This window comes from Balaenoptera musculus, chromosome 11 (genome assembly GCF_009873245.2).
Source record: "Balaenoptera musculus isolate JJ_BM4_2016_0621 chromosome 11, mBalMus1.pri.v3, whole genome shotgun sequence".
In the NCBI taxonomy this organism is placed as follows: Eukaryota; Metazoa; Chordata; class Mammalia; order Artiodactyla; family Balaenopteridae; genus Balaenoptera; species Balaenoptera musculus.
The window spans coordinates 58,613,822-58,640,108 of NC_045795.1; the positions used below are offsets into that span (position 1 = coordinate 58,613,822).

General features: G+C 44.7%; 1 protein-coding gene across 13 annotated transcripts; it reads left to right on the forward strand.

Annotated features, from left to right (window-relative positions):
- Positions 1-3,278: 3,278 nt before the first annotated feature.
- Positions 3,279-25,912, forward strand: SEC22C (SEC22 homolog C, vesicle trafficking protein). Of its 13 annotated transcripts, none has more exons than XM_036868775.1 (8): positions 3,289-4,585; positions 10,942-11,150; positions 12,979-13,142; positions 13,232-13,429; positions 15,067-15,246; positions 17,783-17,901; positions 19,137-19,202; positions 21,063-25,912. In XM_036868775.1, the coding sequence occupies exons 2-8, from the start codon at positions 10,969-10,971 to the stop codon at positions 21,261-21,263; spliced, it is 1,110 nt and encodes a 369-aa protein (XP_036724670.1). In that variant the 5' UTR covers positions 3,289-4,585; positions 10,942-10,968; the 3' UTR covers positions 21,264-25,912. The 13 variants fall into 13 exon arrangements, 12 of the variants coding, with proteins under 12 accessions (XP_036724681.1, XP_036724670.1, XP_036724672.1 ...); XM_036868777.1 differs by having other exon boundaries at positions 3,289-4,360; positions 10,917-11,150; XM_036868779.1 differs by having other exon boundaries at positions 3,289-4,146.
- Positions 25,913-26,287: the final 375 nt, after the last annotated feature.

A 26,287-nucleotide genomic window follows, 5' to 3' on the forward strand; every position in this document is an offset into this window, starting at 1 on the left:
GGCCTACGCTCTCGACGTTGATTGGGTCCTCCCACCTAGGGGGCGGGGAACAGGCGGAACGTCATTTGTGATTGGGCGCGCAAGAGCGATTCTCAGCGTCCTCCTCCGACCCCGCCCCTGGGGCTTCGGTGCTGTTTGTGGTTCTTTTGTGTTTGCGCAAGCTAGCCTCAGGGGTGGGGTCCGGCGTCAGCTCCTCGCCTTTTAGGCTTTGGGAGCTCTTTGCGGCAGCACCTTCCCCAGGGTCACACAGTAATCGAGGCTGGAACCTGGATATCTGGCTCCAAATCCATACCTCTTTCAACACCACTCTGGTGCCTCCAGGCCTGCGTCTGGAGCCTGAACCCTGGGCATTGCCTCCTGCCAAGCCAAACCCTGCAGGGCCAAGGAAAACACCGGTGTCAGCTTTACCCTTTGCTGAGGGAGAAACTCGCCTATAGGCCTCTTTTTCCTTTGGGCCCTTCTTTTTTTTTTTTAAATCAGATTTACAACCCTAAAAAGCACTATTATTTTCCCCAATTTACAGATGAGAAAACAGAGGTTAAGTAACTTGCCCAAGATCTCATAGCTACTAAGGGCAAAGTCAGTACCTGAACAGAAGCAGTCTGGCTTTAAAAATTTTGATCTCAACCACTGCCCTGCACAGCCTATGCACCATACTGCGGAGGTGGTTTGCTGCAAGATAAAGGGAGGAAGCTGGGCCAACCTCTTGGGCCACAGTGTTACTGATGGCAACCACTAAAACTCTGAATTGGTTGTCTTCTCTTTTGTCTAGTCCATCCATGGTGAACATGGGAGCAAGGCTGGTTTTCTCTGTAGCAGAGAGTGAGAAGCAGCCACTTAATTTAGGAGGCAGATCTTGGAAGACTTTACTCCTCAAAAGGGGTATCAGGGCAATTCTGCCTTCTAGATCTTCATTTCCCTGAGTGGTGGCCCTGATCCAGAGCAGGCTCATCTGCTTTGCTGGGCTCTCCCTCCACAATTCCCTTACTCATCCCTCGGAGGAGGTTTCATCCCATTTAACAGAGGGCTAAGTGTGAGTGATAAATTAGCTATGGATCTGTACAGTTTGAGGTGATGTCTAATGGAGATGTTGAAGTTTGTGGCTGGCTGTTTGGCTGGAACTCAGGGCCAAGGACTGGGCTGGTGATGTAAACTTTGAGAAGAATCACTTGTGGAAACTGGCATCATCCTTGAAGCTACTCTGTCACCCTTTCACATCCAATTCATCACCAAGTCCTGTTGATCTTGCTCCTATATTTCTCTGCAGCCTGCCCAGTTCTTTTCCTCTTTACCACCCTTCCTGCCTAAGCTCCAGCTTCATCCTCTCTTGCCCAGTCAACTGCACTGGCATCCCAGCTGGTCCTACCACAGTTTCCATGAGCCTTCTCCACTTTGATCTTAACATCAGCAGCCAAAGTGAATTTTACAAAATGCAAATCCAATCAGTTTTCCCCTGTCCCAAACTCTACCATGGCCTCCAAGAGCCTATATGGTCTTACCTCTTCTTTGCTCTCTAGTAGCTCTCACTCTACTCCTTTACTCTCTAAACTCTGAATTTCAGCCAAAGCAGTCTTGAGGAAAAAAGCAGAGCTGGAGGAATCAGACTCCCTGACTTCAGACTATATTACAAAGCTAATCAAGACAATATGGTACTGGCACAAAAACAGAAATATAGGTCAATGGAACAGGATAGAAAGCCCAGAGATAAACCCACACACCTCTGGTCAACTAATCTATGACAAAGGAGGCAAGGGTATACAATGGAGAAAAGACAGTCTCTTCAATAAGTGGTGCTGGGAAAACTGGACAGCTACATGTAGAAGAATGAAATTAGAACACTCTCTGACACCATACACAAAAGTAAACTCAAAATATATTAGAGACCTAAATGTAAGGCCGGACACTATAAAACTCTTAGAGGAAAACATAGGAAGAACACTCTTTGACATAAATCACAGCAAGATCTTTTGTGATCCACCTCCTAGAGTAATGGAAATAAAAACAAAAATAAACAAATGGGACCTAATGAAACTTAAAAGCTTTTGCAAAGCAAAGGAAACTACAAACAAAACGAAAAGACAACCCTCAGAATGGGAGAAAATACTTGCAAACGAATCAACGGACAAAGGATTAATCTCCAAAATATATAAACAGCTCATGCACCTCAATATTAAAAAAACAAACAACCCTTAAAAAAAAACAAAAAACAAACAAACAAAAAAACAACCCAATCCAAAAATGGGCAGAAGACCTAAATAGACATTTCTCCAAAGAAGACATACAGATGGCCAAGAAGCACATGAAAAGCTGCTCAACATCACTAATTATTAGAGAAATGCAAATCAAAACTACGAGGTATCACCTCACACCAGTTAGAATGGGCATCATCAGAAAATCTACAAACAACAAATGCTGGAGAGGGTGTGGAGAAAAGGGAACCCTCTTGCACTGTTGGTGGGAATGTAAACTGATACAGCCACTATGGAGAACAGTATGGAGGTTCCTTAAAAAACTAAAAATAGAATTACCACATGACCCAGCAATCCCACTACTGGGCATATACCCAGAGAAAACCACAATTCAAAAAGACACATGCACCCCAATGTTCATTGCAGCACTATTTACAATAGCCAGGACATGGAAGCAACCTAAATGCCCGTCGACAGACGAATGGATAAAGAAGTTGTGGTACATATATACAATGGAATATTACTCAGCCATAAAAGGGAATGAAACTGGCTCATTTGTAGAGACGTGGATGGATCTAGAGACTGTCATACAGAGTGAAGTAAGTCAGAAAGAGAAAAACAAATATCGTATGTTAACGCATATATGTGGAACCTAGAAAAATGGTACAGATGAACCGCTTTGCAGGGCAGAAATAGAGACACATGTAGAGAACAAACGTATGGACACCAAAGGGGGAAAGTGGCGGGGGTGGGGTGGGGTGGTGTGATGAATTGGGAGATTGGGATTGACATGTATACACTAATATGTATAAAATTGATAACTAATAAGAACCTGCTGTATAAAAAAATAACTAAAATAAAATTTAAATGATAAAAAAAATAAATAAATAAACTCTGAGTTTCTTCTCTCTTTCCTTTTTTTTTTGGTGGGAAAATATACATAACACAAAACTTACCATTTTAACCATTTGTAAATGTACAGTTCTGTGACATTTAGTACATTACATTGTTGTGCAACCATCACCACCAACCATTTCCAGAACTTTTTCATCTTTCCCAACTGAAATTCTGTGCCTATTAAATAACTCCCCATCCATCTCCCCTCCCCACACCCCCATCCAGTGTTGGTTTTCATCCTTCAAGGAGCCCTGCAGCAGTCCGCACAGAGTTCTTTATACATCTCTCTGTCTGAAACACTCTTCTTCCCTTTGCCTAGTTAGCTACTACTCATCCAGTGTCACGTTCTCAGGGAAGCCTCCTTGAACCCCCAAGTCCAGACCAGAAGCTCCTGTAAATTCTTTCAAAACCCGTGCTCCTCTCGGAAGAGCACATAGCTCGGTTTGTATTTAAACATGTGCTGTGTGTTGTGGGATGGGTGCTCTCACTCTGCTCTCCTAGCGTAGTTTTTACTGTCAGGAGTTACTCGCTGTGTCCACAGTGCCCGGCATAGTGTCTGGTTCGCAACAGGTGCTCAAAAATTGTTGAATGAATAAACGGATGAACACTCCTTCCCAATCTCCCTTCAGCCGGTCATCCGTCTGTGAGTACGTCCGCTCCCAGACTGGGGTGTGTTCCTGGCGGTCGGACTTTGGCATCTCATCCAGGCTGGCAGGTGGCTGTGCTCTTTGGTTTGCCTATCTCGGGCCTCCCGCCAAGCAGACAACTGAACCCACGCCCCGGGCGTGTCGCGGCGTCACGCGGAACCTCCCTGCCTCCACACGTCAGTCCGTTCGCTACCCTGGCAGGAACTGAGCTTAAACTGCAAAACTTCTCTCACCTCCGGACGTGGGAATTACAGGCTTGGAACTCAAATCCACGCGGGTGAGAGCCGAGAGATGTGAGGAAAATTGGGAGGCGTCCCCCGGCCACGCCCCATCTACATTTCGGTCGCAGTCCTTTAAGAACCGCTTCATTCAAGACTCCGCCGGGACCAGGCAGTGTGGGCGCACCAGGATTGGTCGGTTCGGGTTTGGGTGTTGCTCAGCAGCAGCGAATGAGGGCGTGGGGTGGTGTTTCAAGACTCGCGCATGCGCATCGCCGCCTACCTGCGCCTGGGCCGCCGGTGACCCGGGCCAGGTTCGCCGGGTGGGCTAAGGTTGCGGAGAAGGCGGAAGGTGGCGCGGCGGCGCGGCGGGAGGGCGCCGACTCCCGGAGGCCGCTGTCGGGGCGAGGTGAGGGCTGGCGGGCGGAGGCGGGCGCTGCAGTCCGTTAGTCAAGAGCTGGCGGGGTCGGGTGTGGCGCAGGGCGGGCCTGGAGGTGGAGGGCCGTCCCTCCCCCCCGGGCCCGCCCAGCCATCAGGCCCGGCTTAGCTCTCCAGGGCTTCGTCTGGCGTCCCGAAGTCTTCTGCCCACCCTTTTCTGCCGCCGGCTGCTCTCCTGACTCCAGGACGATCCGAGGTGCGCGCCTGCCAGGAAGCCTCAGCGGCCGACGCGGGTAGAGCGCTGCCCCCAGTGGGAGGAGACGGGGTGTGTCCAGATGATAGAGGGGATGATTGTTTCCTTAATTATCCACGAAACTCAGGTAGAGTGTTTTAATAGCAAACTTCCCTTCGCGTGCCAATATTATAAGACTTGGTTTACCAAATACTGGGTGCACTAGACAGCTTTTCTGAATATCAGATGTTCAGAGGTACTGTATATTTGTGTCCATTACAGGATTACATCTAGACTTCCAGAGCCAGAAGGATTAAGCACCCCGGTGCTTAATTAGGTTTGTAGACATCAAAGCCACAAAAGAATATTCCCAGTGGTTAAAAGTAACTGGTGAAATTTGTGACACGATCAGAAAAGTAATAAAGCTCAGACTGTGGATAGGGTAAATCTTCATTAAATTTTACAAAGAAGGGAATTAATTCTGATAGAGATAATTTTAGTAAAATAAAAATGTAAATAATTGAAAGTGCTTTAGTATTGCTAAACAGAATTAAATTGACATAACAGTTTGCTCTGGAAAATACATTTTAGACAATGTTGTTATAGCTCCAGGAGTTTGTGTTACAACACAGAGGACATCTTGGGGTCCCAAAGCTTTTTATTCTTAGAAGGAGCCTCAGAGATCCACCGCATCCAAAGATGACCGATGATCAGAGAGGAAAACCAACTTATCCAAAGTAATACAATGAGTAAGGAGCAGTTGTAACTAGTGTAATCCTAGGCCTTGGCTGCTTTTATTAACAGGTCTCTGATTAGTTCTAAGTATTAGTGCTCCAGGGGAAGGAATTGTTTTCGGGAAATAGAGTAGCTGTAATCCCAAAGATTGGATTTAGAGAAGCAGAATGTAGTGGAAAGATCGTAGGCTTTCCAGTATTTTGAGTAAGGAAGTTTTGGATGGAATACTGGCTCTACCACTTGAGCCTTGGAGCTACAGTTTCCTTTCTGTCCAGTGTAGATTATGCCTACCCCATAGATGGTTATGAGCATTAAATAACATTACCAGTGTAAAAGTTCCTAGCACAGTGCCTGACATATAATATTAGTTGCTATCAGATTCAGCCCCCTACTCTTCTTAGCTCCTAACAAGTGACAGACTTGACGCCTACCCTCTCCCCACCCCATCCCCAAGCAATGCGGAACCAAGGCACTTTCTTGAACTACAAATGAGGTAACCAGTTCTCAAGTCCTGTGGCTGAAGGTGAATTCAGTAAGGGTGATATAACTCTATTTTGTCTTCTGTATTTTTTAAATTTTATTTTAAATTTATTTTATTTTTGGCTGCGGTGGGTTTTCATTGCTGCGCGCGCGGGCTTTCGCTAGTTGCGGCGAGCGGGGGTTACTCTTCTTTGCGTTGCGCGGGCTTGTCATTGCGTTGGCTTCTCTTGTTGCGGAGCACGGGCTCTAGGCACACAGGCTCAGTAGTTGTGGATCACGGGCTCGGTAGTTGTGGCTCACGGGCTCTAGAGCGCAGGCTCAGTAGTTGTGGCGCACGGGCTTAGTTGCTCCGCGACATGTGGGATCTTCCCGGACCAGGGCTCGAACCCGTGTCCCCTGCATTGGCAGGCGGATTCTTAACTACTGCACCACTAGAGAAGCCTCTGTCTTCTGTATTTTGGATTTGAGGAGTGGGTAATGCCTTATGGTGAACGCTTGTGTTTGAATATTTGTGTGCCAAGTGAAACTAGTTTTGCTTGTTTAAATTACTATTTTGCAAGGCCCGGTCATTTAATGCTGTTTGTCTCTCCCCCTTTCTTTCTGTCTCTCTTTTGGAGGGAGGAGAAGTGTATGTGGCAGGGGTTTGAGAGAGGGTTAAGGATACAGGGATGAAAAGAAACCAGTTGGAACAAGGAGGCCCTCCAGCTAAGCACAGTCTTTTGCCGGTAGAATATGGGTAATCTCTGACATGAGCAGTTTATAAATAGATGCTGAGAAAAGGATTTAGGAAATGGCAGAGGCAGATTAAAATATAATTTTGATAAAACCTAATAGTAACTAGAGTGCTATATTTGATTACTATTTCAGTTTCTATTTTAAAAAATTTCATTTATGTAAACCTCTTTTTTCTTCTCCAAGTAGAGATTTATCGTGGAAAAATTTTTATTAGTTTTAAAACCTAATTTTTTTTTTTTACAAGTTTTATTAGTTTAAAAGTTTTTATTGAGGGCTTCCTAATATGTGCCAGACGTAGTGCCAGGTTACAGGGTCTGCTGGCCTGTAGAAGGAGCTAGTAAGACAGATTTGTATGTCGGGGTGAGCACTCTTAGGCTGCCTTTGTCCTTGTGTAATTGATAATATTTTTTCTGTAACTGTGACATGATTTTCCAGATTCATGCCTCTGCTTTCCTGTTTTAAACTGAGTACTGGTTATCTGCAAGTGGCTTTTATTTTAATGAATTCAGAGATTATAGTACCTACCAGTTTAGAAATGTCATGTAGGAATGGAGCTACTCCCTATAAAACATGCCCTTTAACATTCATGCATAAATCATCAGAATTACAGTTAATTAGCATAAAAGATTATTGTTCTACTAGTAGAGATATTTTAAAATGACATTTAAATGTAAAAAGCAAGTATGAGCATACTTTAAGTGATATAAAAACCTTAAGGTAATACTTTTTTTTTCTGTTTTTACTTTAAAGTAATTATACTGACAGGAAATTGCAGAGATAGTACAGAGTATGATTGATAGACTGTATGATAATTGCAAGCTGAGTTTTAAAATAAACTGTTTTCCAGAGTGACTGTACTGTTTTACAGTCCTGCCAGTAATGTGTGAGAGATCCAGTTCTCACACATTATGCACATCAAATGCTGTGCATGCTTGCCAGCATTTGATATTGTCACTTTAAAAATTTTTACCTGTGCCAGGAAGTATGTAGTATTATCTCATTGTGATCTTAAGTTGCATTTCCCTTAATAGGTAGTGATGCTAAACGTCTTTTCATGTTCTTATTTGCCATTTCTATATCCTCTGGTGAAATGTCTGTTCATGTACTTTGTCCATTTTCTAACTGGATTATTTGTTTTATAACATTGAGTTTTTTTTTAAATTTATTTTATTTTATCCATTTATTTAATTTTTGGCTGCGTTGGGTCTTCGCTGCTGCACGCGGGTTTTTCTCTAGTTGCTGAGAGCGGGGTCTACTCTTTGTTGTGGTAAGCAGGCTTCTCATTGTGGTGGCTTCTCTTGTTGCGGAGCACGGGCTTTAGGCGCGCGGGCTTCAGTAGTTGTGGCTCACGGGCTTCAGTAGTTGTGGCTCACGGGCTCTAGAGCGCAGGCTCAGTAGTTGTGGCGCACGGGCTTAGTTGCTCCGCGGCATGTGAGATCTTCACAGACCAGGGCTCGAACCCGTGCCCCCTGCATTGGCAGGCGGACTCTTAACCACTGCACCACCAGGGAAGCCCAACTGTTGAGTTTTGAGAGTTCTTTAAAAATTCGAGATATCTAGAGTCCTTTATTAGGTATGTGGTTTAAAAATATTTTTTTCCCAGTCTCTAGCTTTTCTTTTCATCCTCTTCACATGGACTTTTGCAGTGCAAAAGTTTTTAATTTTGATTAAATCCAATTTACTGTTTTTCTTTTATGGATTATGCTTTTGGTGTCATACATAAGAACTCTTCCCCTAAGTCCTGAAGATTTTCTCCTATGTTTTCTTCCGCTTTTATAGTTTTACTTTTTACATTTAAATTTATGATATATTTTGATTATCATCAAAATAATGAGAGGTGTGAGATTAGGTCAAGATTCTCTTTTTTTCTTTCATTCCTTCCTCCCTCCCTCCCTCCCTTCCTTCCTATAGATAGATATTCATTGCTCCAGCACCATTTGTTGAAAAGACTATCCTTCCTCCATTTAATTGCTTTTGCACCATCGTCAAAAATCATTTGGCTGTTCTTGTGTAGGTCTGTTTCTGGCTTCTGTATTCTGTTTCATTGATCTGTGTGTCTTGTCCCCCTGCCAGTACCACACAATCTTGATTACTGTAGCTATACAGTAAATCGTGAAATAGGATAGTGAGGTACAATCCACTTTATTCTTTTTCAGAATTGTTTTAGCTATTTTAGCTTGTTTGCCCTTCCATATAAATTTTAGAATAATCTTATCTATATCTACAAGCTATCTTGCTGATGTTTTTACAGGAATTATATTGAACCTGTATATCACTTTGGGGGAGAATTGATATCTTTACTATGTTGAGTCTTCCAATTAATAACATGATATATTTCCTTATTTATTTAGGACTTTTTGATTTCTTTCAGCAATGTTTTATAGCTTTCAGCATACAAGTCCTATACATGTTTTGTTAGATTAACACCTAAGTATTGCATTAAAAAAAGTATAGCTTTATTGAGATCATTTTTTTGGATGATTGTCAGTGGTATTTTATTTTTAATTTTGGTTTCTATGTGTTTATTGCTGGTACGTAGAAAAAGAATTGATTTTGTATATCGGTCTTATATTCTGCAACCTTGTTGAACTCATTCATTTTAGGAGTTCTTTTTTAGTAGGCTCTTTGGCATTTTCCATGTAGACAGTTATGCCATCTGCAGATAGGAGTAGTTTTATTTCTTCCTTTTCTATCTCCTGAGACTTTTCACATTTTTACCCTTCAATGGAAAGTGTGGGGAGATGGGACAAATGGGCTGAGTATGGTCTGTTGCCTGGTAGACTAATTTTTCTTTTTGCCGTCTCTTATTTTTATACCACTGCAGTTTCTTCACGTATAAACTGGGAATAATTATCCATTCATCCATTACAGATGGAAAAGCTATAAAGTATAGCTTTACGGAGATCATTGTTTGGCTTTTTTTTTTTAATTAATTAATTAATTTATTTATTTTTGACTGTGTTGGGTCTTCGTTTCTGCGAGGGCTTTCTCTAGTTGCGGCAAGCGGGGGCCACTCTTCATCGCGGTGCGCGGGCCTCTCACTATCGCGGCGTCTCTCGTTGCGGAGCACAGGCTCCAGACGCGCAGGCTCAGTAATTGTGGCTCACGGGCCTAGTTGCTCCGCGGCATGTGGGATCTTCCCAGACCAGGGCTCGAACCCGTGTCCCCTGCATTGGCAGGCAGATTCTCAACCACTGCGCCACCAGGGAAGCCCCATTGTTTGGATTTTAAATGGTATTTTATTTTTAATTTTGTACTGGAGACAGTCCTTGGCGTGGATTTGAATGTGGAGAGCTCAGAGGAGTGTAGATATAGGCGAAGAATGCGCAGAGGCACAAAGGTGAAGAGAGTAGTGTACATCCTGGGGCTCCTGTTTCCTACAGCTCGTGGTAATTGAGATGCCAAATTACATCCCTAGTGTTCTTTGGGAGAAAAGTCCACCAGTGCCCATACCTGTTAATATCCTATCCAGGTAGAGGATCTGACAACAGGATCTGTGAAACAGGATGTGTAGATCCATAGAAAGATGCATCAAAGCTGTAATAACCTCCTCACTAATCCCTGGATGCAGGGCTGCCACATGCAGAGGTGCAGTTTATGCCCTGTATGAGCACCTGCAGAATTAATAGATGGGGGCTGACACCCAGCTAGGCTCTGCCAGCAGAACTGGTCCAGGGCTGTTTCTACCCCGAGAAGCACCTTGTTCTAATTTGCCGCAGGTGCCATGAGGCCTCAGAATCTGTCTCCTTTTGTTGCTTAATGGTGGTCACATATCATGGCTAAAAATTTAGTATCTTATTTGCTAAGTGACTTCCTTTAGCCATCTGTAGGAACTCTCATCATTTTGAAGACTGGCTCTGGGTCAAATGTGCAGAAATTCAGGAGGACATACTATCCTCTCTGTTTTATTTTTGCCTTCTGCTTTCCTTGCTGCCAGCTTTAGGTTAAAAGCTCAGAAGCCCTCCACTTCAGGTGAGGATACGGCAAGTAAACTGCTCAGCACCTACCTCGCTGGATGACCTGAAATGCACAGGTCCCTGGACCCCAACCCTGCTGCATCAGTGCCAGGCTCTTCCTGGCCCTTTGGGACCCTCTTGCTACCCTTGTCCTGCTCCCCGCTGTCACTGCTGTTGCTCCTGAGCTCTTCTGGTCTCTGTTCCCTCATCCCAGTTGGTTTAATTCTGCAAATGGAGAGATTCATTAGAGAGAAGGAAAAGGAGGATTACAAGTGAAGAAGAGACAGGGAGGCTAATGGAGGGAGGACAATTGGGAGTGACATAGCAGTAGAGGGCAAGGAAATAAAAATAAAAGCCACATTTGCACTTGTGGTGGGGGTGAGGGTGAAACAACCCAGAGTGAACATTTCAAGGGCGGTGGTGTCCCTGGCTCATCACCCGGCCCTCAGTAACAAGGTGACCTTCCTTCCTCAGGTGTCCTCATGACTTCTCTTGTGGACCATGTCCATGATCCTTTTTGCCTGTGTGGTTAGGGTGAGGGATGGACTGCCCCTCTCGGCCTCCACTGACTTTTACCACACCCAAGATTTTCTGGAATGCAGGAGACGGCTCAAGACTTTAGCCTTGCGACTGGCCCAGTATCCAGGTCGAGGTTCTGCAGAAGGACTTGCCTTCAGTATCCAGTAAGCAAGCATGTTCACTGTTCAAGAACATCTTAACCGCGTGCAGAGGTGACATTATGCTGATCACACTGTGTGTTAAAAGCAGGTCTCACATCAGACAGCAGTCCAAGGTTGTGTGTCTTTACAATAGAATCAAAGGGACTCAAGCACTGTTGCCCCAACTCCCACCTTTCTTTCTTTCTTTTTTTTTTTTTTTGTAATTAGTTTTTATTGGAGTATAGTTGCTTTACAACGTTCTGTTAGTTTCTACCGTACAGCAAAGTGAATCAGCTGGCAGAGCGGCCCTGAGCATCGGCAGGCCCTGGTCACCCAGTCTTCATGCCTTTAGTTTGGTAGTTTTTTCTGCATTAGGTGCAGGGGTGGAAAAAAGGTGAGTTAAAAGGAGATACTAGATTAAAAGGTCAGGAAAGGAAAAGGACGAGAGTGAGGAAGCCAAGAAAATAAGAAAAAAGACTTAGAGTTCTTGCCTTCAGTTTTTGCTTTTTTAATTTTTTCACTTTTTAAACAAATTTTAAAGTAAAAAATGTTCATATGACAGGAGCAGGGGAGTAAAAATGAGCATAAGTAGGTCCCTCTTCTCAAGGAACTCCAGGTCTAATGAGGGGACAAGAGAAATAATATAACTGAATATAACACAGTGGGGCAAATGCTCCAGTGGAAGTAGGAATCAAGTGGTTACAGTAATCATGGTAATAAGAGCTAATATGATTGTTTTCCATGGGCCAGGCACTATTCTAAGTGCTGTATGGGCTTATGAGGTAGATAATGGTATTATACCTGTTTTACAGAGGAGGAAACTAAGGTTAAGCAGCTTACCTAAAGTTAGACTGGTAGTAAATGGTAGAGCCAGGATTGGAATGGAGGCAACCAGGCACCAAGGTCTGCTCCTCATGTGTTACGTCATTTCTTATTCTAGGGGTTAGAGTAAAAAGCCGTTCTGTGGAGGGATGGCGCAAGGCAGGTTTCGAAATCTCAAAATGGCTTGTTATAGATTTTACATCATTGTTTTCCAGAATTTAGGCCTTCACTTACCAAGTTCTTTTTGTTCCCCTTGAATAGTAAATTTTTGATTGACCTGATAAGGTGGCATTCTCTCAGGGGAGTTCAGTCTCAGAATTAGGAAAACAAAAGGAAAAGTCCAGGCCTAATTCCAGGCTTGGTGGTATTGTCAGGCGAGAAGGGTCGTGGCCTGAAGAGGGACCCAGATGGTAGGCACACGAAGCTGTCACCCTGTGGTATGGGCTCTGGGTGCTCCGGGGCAAAAGCTGAGCTGCGTCTGCCCACATCTGCAGCTCCTTTCTCTGGGTGCCTGGAACCACCTTCCTCGGTGGTCCCTTCCTCATTATGTCTAACAGTCTATGCGACCTTTGTACTGTACCTCAAATAGGAAACCTTTTCTCTGTTCAAACAAACAAACAAACAAAAAAACCTATCACTTCAAATGAAGTTCTGGGTACTTCAGTCATTTTTTGAAAAGTAGAATGTAAAATATTCTACTCATGTGTATTTTGACTTAAATAGTCACCATTATTTTCACAGAGGAAACTAAGGCTTTTTGTTCCTTACAGGTGAGCGGTCCCATAGCTTAGTTAATAATAAATAAGTTAGAGTGATCACACATTGTCAGTGGCAAATGCCACTATACATTTTAAAGGAAGTGTAAGAAAGGCACAGTCCCCGGCAGGTCTAGCTGAAGAGATGCAACAAGCAGCTCCAGGACTATTCAAGGCCCAGCAGATCCGGAGTTGAGGCAACGTGGCGTCTGGGTGCAGGATGCGAATACGTGGGTCTGTTCCCCGGTAACGCAGCTGACACTCTTTTGTTCCAGTTTCTCTTCTTCGAGGGATGTGGCCTGCATGGCTATCTGCTCCTGCCAGTGTCCAGCGGCCATGGCCTTCTGCTTCCTGGAGACCCTGTGGTGGGAATTCACAGCTTCCTATGACACCACCTGCATTGGCCTAGCCTCCAGGCCATACGCCTTCCTCGAATTTGGTTCGTAACCCTCGTTCGTATTGCTATTGTTCTCTCTTGCGGCATTGTATGTGTAGGATTTCCAGTTTGGATTTGGCTTTGACCGTCAGGGAACACCACTGGAGGTGCTGTAACGTGTCACTGGAGAACAGCCTTGTACGATGAGATTTCACAGCAGTGGAAGGGGCCTGCAAGCGTGGAGGTTCAACACTCTGGCTTTTCATCTCTCCAGAGCCTGGGGCAGGGTGGAAGAATGGCGAAACCTGTATCTTATTCTGGAGCAGACGTCAGCAAACTGTGGGCCAAGGGTCTGTTTTTTGTAAATAAAGTGGAACGTAGCCATGCTTATTCTATTACTAACAGGTTGTCTGTGGCTGCTTTTGCCCTTCCCTGGCAGAGGTGGGCTGTTGTGACGGACCATCTGGGGCCCATAAGCCTAAAACATTGACTCTCTGGCACTCTGAGAACACTGCCAACCCCTACTCTAGAGCGGTGCTGCTCAAGGGTGGTACGTGGACCCGTTCTTCCAGCATGAGGGACGTACAGAGAGTGAGAATAAAAGTTTAGAAATTCTTGCAGTAATTTGGCACTCCTGCGATATTTTCAGTTGTATTTTATCAAAGTATCTGTCTGCAGCCATCTGGAAATAAGAAAAAACTGGTCCTTCACGCAGAGGTTTGAGGAGCACAGCTCTGCCAGAGGACACTCCTTTTCTAGGCCCTGCCAGAGAGGCCCTGTGGAGGCTCAGGGCTTTGGAACACAGCAGGGTAATCGTAGCGTATGCTATCAGTATCTGTCAGCTGTGATTCAAGTCATTTTGAGCTCCTGGAGAGGAGGAGTAGAGGTGGGAGTTGGGGGACATTCTCTGGTCTCGATGTAAATCGCCATGGTCCCTATGATGCTCTTGAACGAGGGGCTGGCAGCATTTGGCACTCAGGGTCAGGTGCAGGGCTGGCACCTCGAAGTGTGGCCACTTATGCTTCTGGCAGCTACTGCTCACATCCCCTCATGTGGTCTCTGGCTGGCCCATCAGTGATGGGCCCAGCACCCCCTTTTGGTGTCACCCAAAGGTGCTGGGGAGCTCCCTGATACTCGGGCCCCAGCCTGGTAGCCCTGTGACATAGACCATGAGTTCTGCCTGAGTCTCCCTGTGAGGATTGGTCCAACTGCCGCTCTCAGCCCCACTTCTTCTTCTGAAGGGCGTGCTGTCCCCAGTCAGACAGACCACAGCTGCAGCCTCCCTTGGCTGTTATATGATTGGCAGCTGGTAGACCTGTGTTCTTCTCTCCCCTCATCTCTGCATGCGCCTTCCTTCCAAAGCGGTGGGCTTGGTCTCACAGGAGACCCTTCCCAGCATCACGTTTATTCATTATTGAGTGCGAGTAGAATATAAGTAAAAGTATGTGGATATTAGAATTATACATGATTTTGCTTTGCCAATATGTATGAAACTTCACTTCAAATACTTATTAAAACTTGGTAATGGTTAATACTAATGTAAATAAAAGAATTAAAACCAGTACCTTTCAGATATGTAATCCTAGTTTGCACAACATAACTCACAATGATTTGTAATTTTTTTTCACACGCCTTTTCTTGGGATAATCAGGTCAAAAATGACTGTCCCCATTTTTCTATCTTAGAAATATTCTGTGAATGGCCCAGGATTGTACTATGAGTCGTGGCTGAGCTAAGACTCAAGCCTCTGTCCCCTGACTCCCTTGCCACTGAGGTTCTGATGGACAGACTGTCACGTTTTAATTATTCTGCTTTGAAGAGATTGATGAGACCAGTCCTGATATGTACTAATCATGTGTAGTTGACACTCTTCAGAGCCTGGCTGACTTATTAGCTTGCTTAGAAACGTAAACTTCATTGTGTACGTGTTGTCTTATAACATCCCTTGTAATGAAGACACTCAGCTTGGGTTGCTCTCTTTTCGCAGACAGCGTCATTCAGAAAGTGAAGTGGCATTTTAACTATGTAAGTTCCACCCAGATGGAGAGCAGCTTAGAAAAAATTCAGGAGGAACTCAAGTTCCAGCCTCCAGCGCTTCTCACTCTGGAGGACGCAGATGTGGCTAACGGGGTGATGAACGGTCACCCACAGATGCACTTGGAGCCTGGTAAGTGGCCTGCTGCTCTCTGACGTTGATAAAGATGAGGTGAGATTGTGTATTTCAAATGCACAGTGACAGTTTTAGTAGGAAGGTGTTTGGGTGGGGGGGCAGTGTATAAAATACCTGGGGAAAAACATGGGCTGATCTTGTTCCAGGTGGCTGTTATAAAAAACTCAACTGTTGTGACCAGTGAGTCGATCTGAAGAGAGGCAACTCTTCTGACGAAATTCAGGAGGAGAGTGACTTGGCAGGTTGTTTCCTTAACCAGGGTGAAATCTGCACATTTAAATGGTGTAAAGGAGATTTTCACTCTCTTTTGCTGGAAGTCACTTGTTGAACTGTACAGATTTGTACATTCTCTCTCTCTCTCTCCTTTTTTCCTTTGACAGTGAGTCCCTATCTCATCATTTAGTAAAACATTGGGAATCTCCACTGAGAAGCCCCCGCTCCTTGATGGAGGGAGTGGAGGGCTATGGGGGTGAGAGTGGGCAGGGGCCAGAGCCAGGACTTCTAGACCTCTCGCTCTCTGCTTCTCTGTGGGACCCGGGAACATCGCTCTATCCATTTGGATTCCCGAGTCCTTATCTGAGGAATGAGGTGTTAATGGACGTGCTCACAGTGCCCTGGCGTCCGTCCGTGACTTAGTCTGGCATTAACACCAGTAGCCACTCAATGCCTAGCACATAGCAAAGCATGCTTTTTTGCATTCCTTGTTTACAGTTACACACAATTAAACCAATCTTTAATTGAAGTGGATATTTATATTCTAAGAATTCTGTAATGGTGTAAAAGCTGAATCCTTCCCTGGAAGACAGAACCATCTACATTATAACAGTCTAATTACTTTGTTTTAACAGTTTTTTGTTTTTTGTTTTTTTTTTTTAATAGTAATCTTTTATTTATTTATTTATTATATTTATTTTTGGCTGTGTTGGGTCTTCGTTTCTGTGCGAGGGCTTCCTCTAGTTGTGGCAAGCAGGAGCCACTCTTCATCACGGTGCGCGGGCCTCTTCACTATCTCGGCCTCTCTTGTTGCGGAGCACAGGCTCCAGATGCGCAGGCTCAGTAGTTGTGGCTCACGGGCCTAGTTGCTCCGTGGCACGTGGGATCTTCCCAGACCAGGGCTCGAACCCGTGTCCCCTGCATTGGCAGGCAGACTCTCAACCACTGCGCCACCAGGGAAGCCCCTGTTTTAACAGTTTTATACTAAACTCATTGCTTGAATTTTGAAAGTGGTGTATTAAAAATGTTCACATTTTTGGCTTAACTTTGTGTTTCGATTTGATCTGTTTCAACCAGTAAATTCCTGGATTGGCTCTTACGCCATTCAATAAGTTGTTGTAATTTATATTGGGATTGAACTTAACGTTTGTGGAAGGAAGACTGGGTAATCAGACCCCAAGCTTCTCCTTTGCCGTATCTGTAGACAGGGTAACTTTGTGATGTATGTTTTGTTTTATAAACACTTAGACAAGAGGAGAAAATCCAGAAAGTGTCAACTTGCCTATCTTTCTAGGATGTTTTACTGTGGTTTGACTCCCCCTATTGTTCCAAGACTAGAACCTTTACAGGTAGCATGCTCTGTTCTAACAGAAACTTTGAATTGCTCGGTGGAAACTCTAACACAGTAACAATAGGCATCAGTTGGGTTGTGGCTAGATATTTGTGTGTGTGTATGCATATGTGGGAAATGTAAGGACAAGAAAGGATGATTTAAAAGGAGCATAGCAAGAGAATGGGTGGGACACTATTTAATTGTGTGAACCAGAATCCGTTTCAGCAGTTACCTTTAAAGAGAGAATGATCATTTGTCCTAATTAGAGTTCCAGAAACAGCTTGTGGCTGAAATAATCAATGTTTCCCTCCTCTTCCCAATAATTTTAGAATTTAAAAAATTGCATTTGCTGTGAATTACTCCAGGAGCACACATGACACTGAATGTTGTCCTTGTCAGAAAAAGAATGGAACATTTTACAAGCTGAGGGTTGAGCTGTGTAATAGAAATGCTTCAGGATTTGACAACCAATTTACAGCTAAAGCCATAAACTGCTTTAAATCAGGATTTCTCAACCTTAGCCCTATTGACATTTTGTACTGGAAATTCTTTGTTGTGAGGGCTGTCTTGTGCATTGCAGGATGTCTAGAAACATTCATGGCCTCCACCCACTATAGATGCCAGTAGCAACCTGTCCCCAGTGGGGACAACCCAAAATGTCTCTAGACATTGATTGAGGGGCCATATCGTCTCTGGTTGAGAAGCACTGTTTTAAATAGAAAGGAAATGAAGCACTTGAAAAATCTGTGCTTGCTCAGAGAAGGGGCCTCTTTCTGGAAGAAATTCACCTTGGATTCCCAGATCCATTCTGTCCTTCATTTCTTGCCTTTTCCCCCTCTAACTACAGCTGCTTTTTAAATTAATATGTTTGCAGTTGTGTGTTTAACATAATAAACCTTTTCATTAGCAGAGGTCTAGTGAATGTCTTTATTTTTCCTTCATATGGAAATTGTTTTCACTAGACACTTCTCGTTTTTCATTGTGAAGCTCCTAATTTCCGAATGGAACCTGTGACAGCCCTGGGCATGCTCTCTCTTATTCTCAACATCATGTGCGCTGCTCTGAACCTCATTCGTGGAATTCACCTCGCAGAACATTCTTTACAGGTAACCTTTTCTATACCTTTTAAATCAAAAGACACATGATGGAAGAAACGGATGGGGATACATATTAGTTATAAGGTTATTATGTACTACATTTTAAAAATTGAAGTAAAATTTTTACTTCTCGTTTTATTCTTTGTCGTAAGTTGAGCAAATATGAAACTTGCTCTTTTGTATCTGTTTTCCTAAGACGCCCAAGAGCCCTGCTGGGATATTGGTGAGAAATGGAAAACTTGCTTCAAGGACATCAGGCCTCCCCATGGACCCGGGGACTCCAGGAGTCTCTGCGGGGGCTGGATTGTTCATCCAGGGCAAAAGTTTGATGCTCAGACTTTAACGTTCAGGCCCTTTTTTCCCCTGGGGAGAGCGGCCTCATAGTCTGATTTATAACATTCAGATACCAGCTTCCTGGTGTCTTTGTCAACAGAACTGTGTCACTGCGAAGTTCCTTCGCCAGCCTGCTCATCTCAAAGCACGTTTCTACTTCAGTGCTTTTTAAATATTATCTTTAAATTTTGAAGTATTTCCAACACTTTAAAAAATAGTATGGAACCACTATGAACATGAACAGATAGATGTTACTTTTAAAAACAGAGCCGTAACGCTCACACCGAGGCATGTGGTGGCCAAAGCCTGAAGCGCAGCTTAGACTGAATCTCAGGTGGCTTATGGGGACCGAAGTGTTTGGGGAACAGCAGCAGGCCTGGGCCACGAGTGGTGGCTGGCTGTTTCCACACCCCATCTCTGGCCAGTGTGTGGTGTGGTTCCCACTCTTACTGTTTACGACGACTCATAAGCAGATGCTTACCGAGTGTCTGTATGCACTAGAACAGGCGTTCGTTGGTCAAGACATAGTCCCTGAGTTGGGGCACATAGCAGAGTGCGGCAACATCCCTAAGGAGGTGGCGGTCCCGGGGGGAGTGGGAGGAGTTGGGGAAAGCTTAGCACTTACAGATGAGTTGGATTTTGACAGGTGGCAGGGCTGGGGGTGGGGGCATTCCGGGTTGAGGGCTCAGCACACATGCCTGGGGACTGGAGGGCGCTTGGTGTGTCCAGGCCACTCAGAAGGATTTCATGTCACCCCCGGTGCGATGCGTGAACGGGGGCTTATTTCTCACCCAGCCAGGGATTTTGTACCGTCAACCATACCAGACCCAACGCGGAGTAAAGCGCTTCACGTCGTAGTGTTTTGTGTCCTCTAAATATTCCTTTCCTTGTGTTCCTCGTATTTGTCTTAGGTTGCACAAGAAGAAATTGGAAGTATTCTGGCTTTTCTTATTCCTTTTGTAGCCTGCATTTTCCAGGTGGGTGAAACGTTGATGTTTTAGTGAGTGGGTTAAACCCATGGCCTTATTTTGTTCTGTTGGAACCATCAGCAAGTTTCTAGATCCTGCTTTTGTTCCACCAAGGCCTTGGTTCAAATCATGGATATAGTACCAGCCCTTAGTGGAAGGACCCTCCACCCATCCTGCCCAATCCTCTCATTGTACAGAGAAAAGACCTTTGGGCTCAGAAAGGGAAAGCCACTTGCCCTAGGCCTCAGGGCCTTTGACAGTGCAGGACAGAAACCAGGAATTTGAACTGGGCTCCCAAGAAGCGAGGGATGAAACTGCAGTGGGGGTTGGGTTGGGCCTGACCAGTATGAGGCAGGGTCCTGCCTCGTGCTTATTGTCGGGGCGTCCAAGTATGGAAATGTCCTTCTGCAGAAGTGACACCTATGTCTATGTGTTTCTTTTCAAACACAGGACTAGGTTAAAAAATTTGTTGTTTTTAATAGTAATACCATCTGAGTCAAATCTGTCCTTAGGAAACGAAACAAAGATTATAACACTAACTAGAGCCCTTTGATTCTTAGTTATTTTCAAATAAGCTGTGTACTTAAGGAGTGGGGTAAAAAGGAGCTTTTGAATCCCCTATAGGCAGAGTTAATTCTAGTAAAAACCTAACTCTCTTTCTTCATCCTCCACATGGACTAGGAGTTTAGTACCTTTTCTGCATGTTTGAGCTTCTTCTTCTTCTTCTTCTTCTTTTTTTAAATTAAAAGTTCTGTTCTCAGGGCACTTCCTCTCTCTCCTGCATACATCCTAGATGGCCTGTTTTTAAGAATTACCTGATTGTGCAAAAAGAAATTTTCATCCCAAGATTGAAAATGCACTCATTTTTTTTGAAAACAAGTCTCCAAGACCTTGGGTGTTGCCAGGAGGAGTTTCCTGGAGCCTGCATTTCAGGGCTGCAGGTATCGTACAGTTCCACCTTCATCCCCTCACCTGCAGTCTTACTTAGATAGCTCTTTCGATGGGGAACTCTCTCCCTCCCCGCCTGAGCTTTTGTCAGATTGTTCTGTGTTTTGAGAATGTGTCTTTTTAAAAAAAAAACAAAAAACACCCCAACATTGAACCAAAAAACGATTTCCACCTTTTGCAGAACAAGAATGGCCTCTTTCTGTGTGATAGCCCTACAGGAAATATCAGTCACTCTCCCTGCTATAAGACCTTTCCCTGAGTCAGAGATGCTTTTTTTTTCTGTCTTTTTTTTTTTTTTAGTCTGTGCCACTCGGCATGTGGGATCTTAGTTCCCCGACCAGGGATCAAACCCGTGCACCCTGCAGTGGGAGCGTGGAGTCTTAACCACTGGACCGCCAGGGAAGTCCTCAGAGATGCTTTGGAAGACATAACAAGGAGGCTGTCTAGGGAACGGTGGTCCCCTATGCAGTTGTAACTCAGGAAAAGCTAAAAGAGTAAAAACACGGCTTCTCTCAGCAGCTTTCTCACCTGTTATGACCCCCCTGAAGGAAAATTCATTTGGAGGCCTGTCGACCTTGTTAGGGTATTCTGGCCTGGCTGTCTACCCCTGACCTGCGCCTCTTCTCTCTCTACAGCACAGCCTGGGCATTTCTGTCTTTCTTGAATTCTTTCAAGAGTGCTGTGTTCTAGTTCCTCCTGTGATGTCTTTTTCACTTTTCTTATCTCTTCCAAATCCCCACGTTCATCCAGTGATTAACAGCAGCTGATCCAGGGAGTCCAAGCTCCACTGTAACGAATTCAGTTTAATAAGCTACTGTGTATGAAGTGACGCTGCGTGGCAGGTACGATAAGTGAATCCTGCGTCTGACCTTGGCCATTTCGTTATCTCTGACGGGACTTCCTCTTCTGGTGTCATTTCAGTGTTATTTGTACCTGTTCTACAGTCCAGCCAGGACGATGAAGGTGGTGCTGATGCTGCTTTTTATTTGCCTGGGCAACATGTACCTGCATGGGCTGAGGAACCTCTGGCAAATCCTCTTCCACATAGGAGTGGCTTTCCTGTCTTCCTATCAGATCCTGACGAGGCAGCCTCAGGAGAAGCAGTCTGACTGTGGAGTGTGAGGATGACGTCATGGGCTGAACGGATCCTGTGATTTTCTTATGAGGGTCATGGGTGTTCCCCTTTTTGCTTCTTGACTTCACCTTAAGTCTCCATCCTTGAAGTTCCTTTCAACCAAAGCGGATTGATCCCGAGAGCTGAGACTTTTCATAGGTGCAGTTGAAAGCATGAGATTGCTTGACATCCAGTCCGAGTTTTGTGCTGAGGGTTACTGCAGAATCTCCAGTTCAGCACGTTTATCTCAGACAGCAGAATCTGGGGGCTTATTCAGAAAGAGCATTATTGGAAGACCAAAATGGAATTATTTTGGTCTTTTAAATTGAGTGATGCAATAAACCACTAGATTCAATAATAGTAGTTTAAAGTAATTGGCAGTTGTCTCTGAGGAACCACTTAAAAATCTGTATCAGCTTTTCAGTGTAAATGTGACTTGGTTAGTTTTTTTTTTGAGGGCCAGAAGAGGGTGAATTTAAAACTTTAAAAAGTGGTTTATAACTATAAGATGGATAAATTTTGTTTACATTTTTTGATAACTTAGGTCTGATATGATACCTTTAGAATATTTAAATATATTTTAGGTATAAGTTGAACATGTCTTCACTTAGGGTAAGGACAAACTTAAGCTGAGAAAATGGTTAAGAAAGCTGAATTTATTAAATTTATATATAACCTTTTATGGTAGTGGGATTGTAGGGATATAGAAATGTTTTGTATTTATTTGCAGGGTATATCTGAATATTTTTAAAATTGAGTAACCAGCGCTACCGGATCATTAACTTATAAGCATGAGCAGAAATGAGTATATCAGGATTCCTTGCAGTTGGCCACAAACTAGAGTAGGCAAGTCACACATTTTCATACGGTGGCACTTTACAGTCACAGGTGGGAGAGGCTGCTGTCATCAGCCTTTTAGGTGGCGGCCGAATACCTGTCACTTTAATCATGTCATTTGATACTTGACCCTGTGTACTTGTTCTCAGAAGATCTCCCAAATTAATTACTCCTCCGCAGCTTTCCCAATCATCTTCATTAGATTAAGGGCCTCATTTTTTTATGAACAAGAGTTAAGTGTGTGTTAACTCTTTTAGAGCTTTATAGCTTATAAAGTTTTATAATTAACCCTGTGCTCTGAAAAGTTACTTTTCTTTCTCTCATTGTCAAAATACTGACTGATTGTAATTTTCCAAAATTTAGATCTGAATATGATCCCTCAGGTCTCTAGAAATTTCAGACTGGGTTGCCCAGTACCATTCAGGAGGCCATTTTGGAAGTTTGCCCTTTGGATTGTTCTTCATAGAAGTCCGGAATCTGAATAGCTCCACCACAATTGCATAGAATACTTTGGGTTGAATTATGTGATCTTGATAAATTAAAAAATCCTATTTTGGTAGTTTTTAATAGTCAAAAACTGTTGCAAGGGTTATTGAGCAGATGGGGAAAGCAAGGATGTCATTTTAGGGAATTCAGTTGTACTTGGTCATTACTGGTGGTGAATTGTTATTGAGCTACCTTGGTGTCACTTAAAAGTCCATGTGACTATGAACTGTGTTGGGAAAATGTTGCCATGGTAATTTTATTTTCTTATAATAGAATTTCCTATTTTTAATCAAACAAAGTATCTGGATATGAAAGTTATGCTGGCAACATCCTCAGATGTAAACTTCAGAGTTGTCTCTCCACTGATTTTGCATCTGCATAATTTTCCGCATAGCCAGCAGGTGAATTTTCAGGCTTTCCGGGACATAATTTTGAAGAGATGGTGAAACAGAATGGGAAGCTAAGGAGGGGAGACAAATCTTTTTATATTAGAAGCACACACACAAAGCTTTAAAAGTTGATTAGAACTTTAAAAGCTTTAAAAGTTTGATTAGCTTACCCAATGTATTGTTTTCTTTTTGAGCCTGTGTGCTCTTGGTGTTGCCATGTAGCCCTGTACCCCAGATGGTCTGGGGTCTGAGCCTGTGATCCACATTCAGCAAGTAGTGAAGAACAGTCCTTGCAGAGGAGACCTTCCTGGTGAATGCCTCCTGCCCTGTTGGAGAGGTTATTCACACCTGGTTGAATGTGGTCTGAATCCGTTAACATCTATATGGGGTTTGAGATTTACTTTTGCAAACAGAAGGGAAAAGATGCAGTCGACAAACGCTGTAAAATAATGACCACATAAACATCATTTAACTGAAATCCAGCTAAGAGCAGTCTCAGTTCACTGGTGGTAGAAGCTAATGATAGGAAAGGCGTTCTGGAGATTTTATCCAAGGGAAATCCCAGGCTCAGGGGTTGACTTGGTTCAGGCCTGGAGTTTTGTAGCCCTGTGTCATCCTTGATGCTAGAAAGTTGACCCCCACGTTACTCTCAGTCCGCCACACACCTCTGTTTTAGCTGTTCTAGCACCTTGATTTTCTCAGACGTTAACCCATCTCACAGGGCTGGATCCTGGGATAGATGAAATAATGTTGGAAAAACCTTAAAAGTGCCTTCGGGTGTCAGATGTAGCAAGACCTTGAGCAGCAGTGTGTGAGGTGTCCCATCTGCTGTATCTGGGCGGGGATGTGGCTCAAGGCTCTCTGGCAGGGGCCAAGTCTGAGAGTTCCCAGTCCGCAAGTGTGCTAGTGTGGGAACCACATAGGCTCTGCTTTTCTTTCCCCAGGCTAGCCTGACTGTGACGAGGACCATGCCTGGGTTTCCTGTCCTGGGCGGGGGCAGTCAGGCGTATATTTGGGTGGGATTTCCTCTCGGTACTAGAGGCCTCACTGCCCTCAGCGGGAGGAAGGTGACCATAGGCTCCTGGTTTTGCTTCTCCAGCTGGCACTCCTTTTATCTGTGAATCAAGGCCCAATGTTTTAAAGCTCTTCAAGGGGTGGGAAAAAGGGTATTAGAAGGAGAGCTGAAATTAGAACTTTTAGCATCATTGCTACCAACCCCCCCTTGAGCTCCCTGTTCTTTTCCTAGGTGCCCCCGTTCAGGTCTCCCCTGCCTCTTTCCACTTCTGCCCCCCACATTCCAGTCCTGGGGACCGAGACTGAAACTGGAATCTCTGGAGGGACGGGGAAGCCACCTTTCATCTTAACGGATAGGGCGGGTCCAGGAGATTCAGAGAGGGCGTGCATGGCCCCAAAGCCCAGCCCTCTTCCCTGTGCACCCCCAGGCACACAGCAAGGCTGGCTGTTTGCGGCCCAGGAAGCAGGGCTAGATGAGAAGCGGAGCTGGGGGCTGGCTGGCTGCTGGAAGACAGCAGCTGCCCTTGGCACATGGGGGCTGCACGCCACACCTTCATCCAGGACTGCCGTCTGTTGTTCCTTGAAGGAGTTGGCTGCTCGTTACATGAAGGACAGGTGGCCCTCAGAAAACAGTGCAGTGCAGGTGAGGACCAGTGGGGAGGGAGGGTTTACGGTGACCAGATGAGTGCACAGACCCCTGCCCCGATGTCGCTCACATTCCAAGTGATTCTACACAGAATCCTGCCCAGGTACGGGGAAACCCTATCTGTGCACTGTGAGTGTTAATAATGGTGGAAGAAGAGAGAGTAGATGTGCCCTGGAGAGATGGGGTGGGAAGGAGCTCCCTGTCAGCTGGCCCGAGGCCTGGAGGTCGGCGTGGCTCTCCCACTTGGTCCGGCCCCACAGTGGGTGAGTCGCAGCCCGTTGGCCGGGTATCCTCTGGAAAACGGTGGTAACGTCAGCCGGCTCCCCTGGCGAGCTGTCAGGAGGGTAGAAGCAGTAGTGGAGGGGATGCTGGGTGAATCCATTGTTCATGTGCAGGAGGAGAAAGGCTTTGAGTTGGTTCACCCAACAGGCGGAGGTCCTGCAGGCTTCAGGCAGTGCAGCTCGGCACAGCTGTGTCTCCTGGCCTTTACAAAAAAAGGCCTCATGCTTTCATTCCAGACAGGTAGCAGCCTCTCTTCCTCCCCCTGGACCTGCCTCCTGCCTTCCAGGCACGGAGCCTTTGGTTCCAGTGGCATTGGGTCCTCCAGGATCCAGGGAGGCTGGTTGGACCAAACCTCATGGCCTGTTTCTGACCCAGATGAGGAGAGCTGATTCTCCCTTCTGGGAGCAGTGATGTCAAACTTCTGTTGCTGGGGAAACGTCATTGGCAGAGAACCTGTGGAAAAAGACTTGTCAGTAAAATCTGGGAATGGCCGGATATGGAAACATCTGCCCATGTGTACCGATGGCAGAGCTGTTGCCCACAAGCGCCTTTCATTTAGGGTAAAATTATCAAATCCAGTCTATTCCTCTACCCTGTGCTTGGTACATATGACCTTCTTTAACCCTTATACTTACATGATTCTGGGTTGTTTCAGAAGTGTTATTTAATGAATGATTCATATAATGTGGCCCCAGGATTCCATTTTGTTTAGTGGACTTTTTTACTAAGAGCATTAAAGATTGAGGCTGATTTAGCCAGAGAAAACAATTTCCTTCATGTATTCATTTTGAATGCTTGCTGCCCATGTTATACAAGCTTCTTACTGTTTTCATGTAATAACAAAGATCTATTTTGAGTAAACGATGAGTGCATTTTAACAAACTTTCACACAGTAGTAAAGCCTAAACTTGTGTTAATGTTGGTAACGAATGTCGTATAGCCGTTTATATACTATGTATATATAAATTAAACGAGGTGGCCTCAGAAGTGGGAGGAGAGTAAATCTAAGGTGCTTATCAACCTGTGTGTTTGTATTTGTGTGAAAAGTCCTGAGTTATGGGTCCATTTTCCTAGATGAGGTGATGTGGGCCTGGCGTAATGGAGGGGGGTGTGTTGAGAGAAGTGAAATTCAGGTCCTCTTGTCCAGTGAGGTCTAGACAGGTGCAAGGGCTCAAATAGTCTTCAGCACTAATCCCCAGACTCTGGAATGCAATCATGGGTCCAGGAAAGACCTTGGAAAAACCAAAATAGCAATTGCCGCACTGCCCTGGGGGCTGGAGGGGGCTGCCTTCTATGCAGGCTCTGCTTCTGCCCAGCCCTTTCCCTGCTCTGGGCTCTGAGCTCCGGTCTGTATGTACTCTAAGGGTGATGTCGTTTT

Excerpts from the sequence above, each read along its gene's own strand:
- SEC22C (XM_036868775.1), top strand. The coding sequence starts at position 10,969 with ATGTCCATGATCCTTTTTGCCTGTGTGGTTAGGGTGAGGGATGGACTG. Across the intron at positions 11,151-12,978 it reads GGACTTGCCTTCAGTATCCA|TTTCTCTTCTTCGAGGGATG; the intron begins GTAAGCAAGCAT and ends CTTTTGTTCCAG. Across the intron at positions 17,902-19,136 it reads TCGCAGAACATTCTTTACAG|GTTGCACAAGAAGAAATTGG; the intron begins GTAACCTTTTCT and ends TATTTGTCTTAG.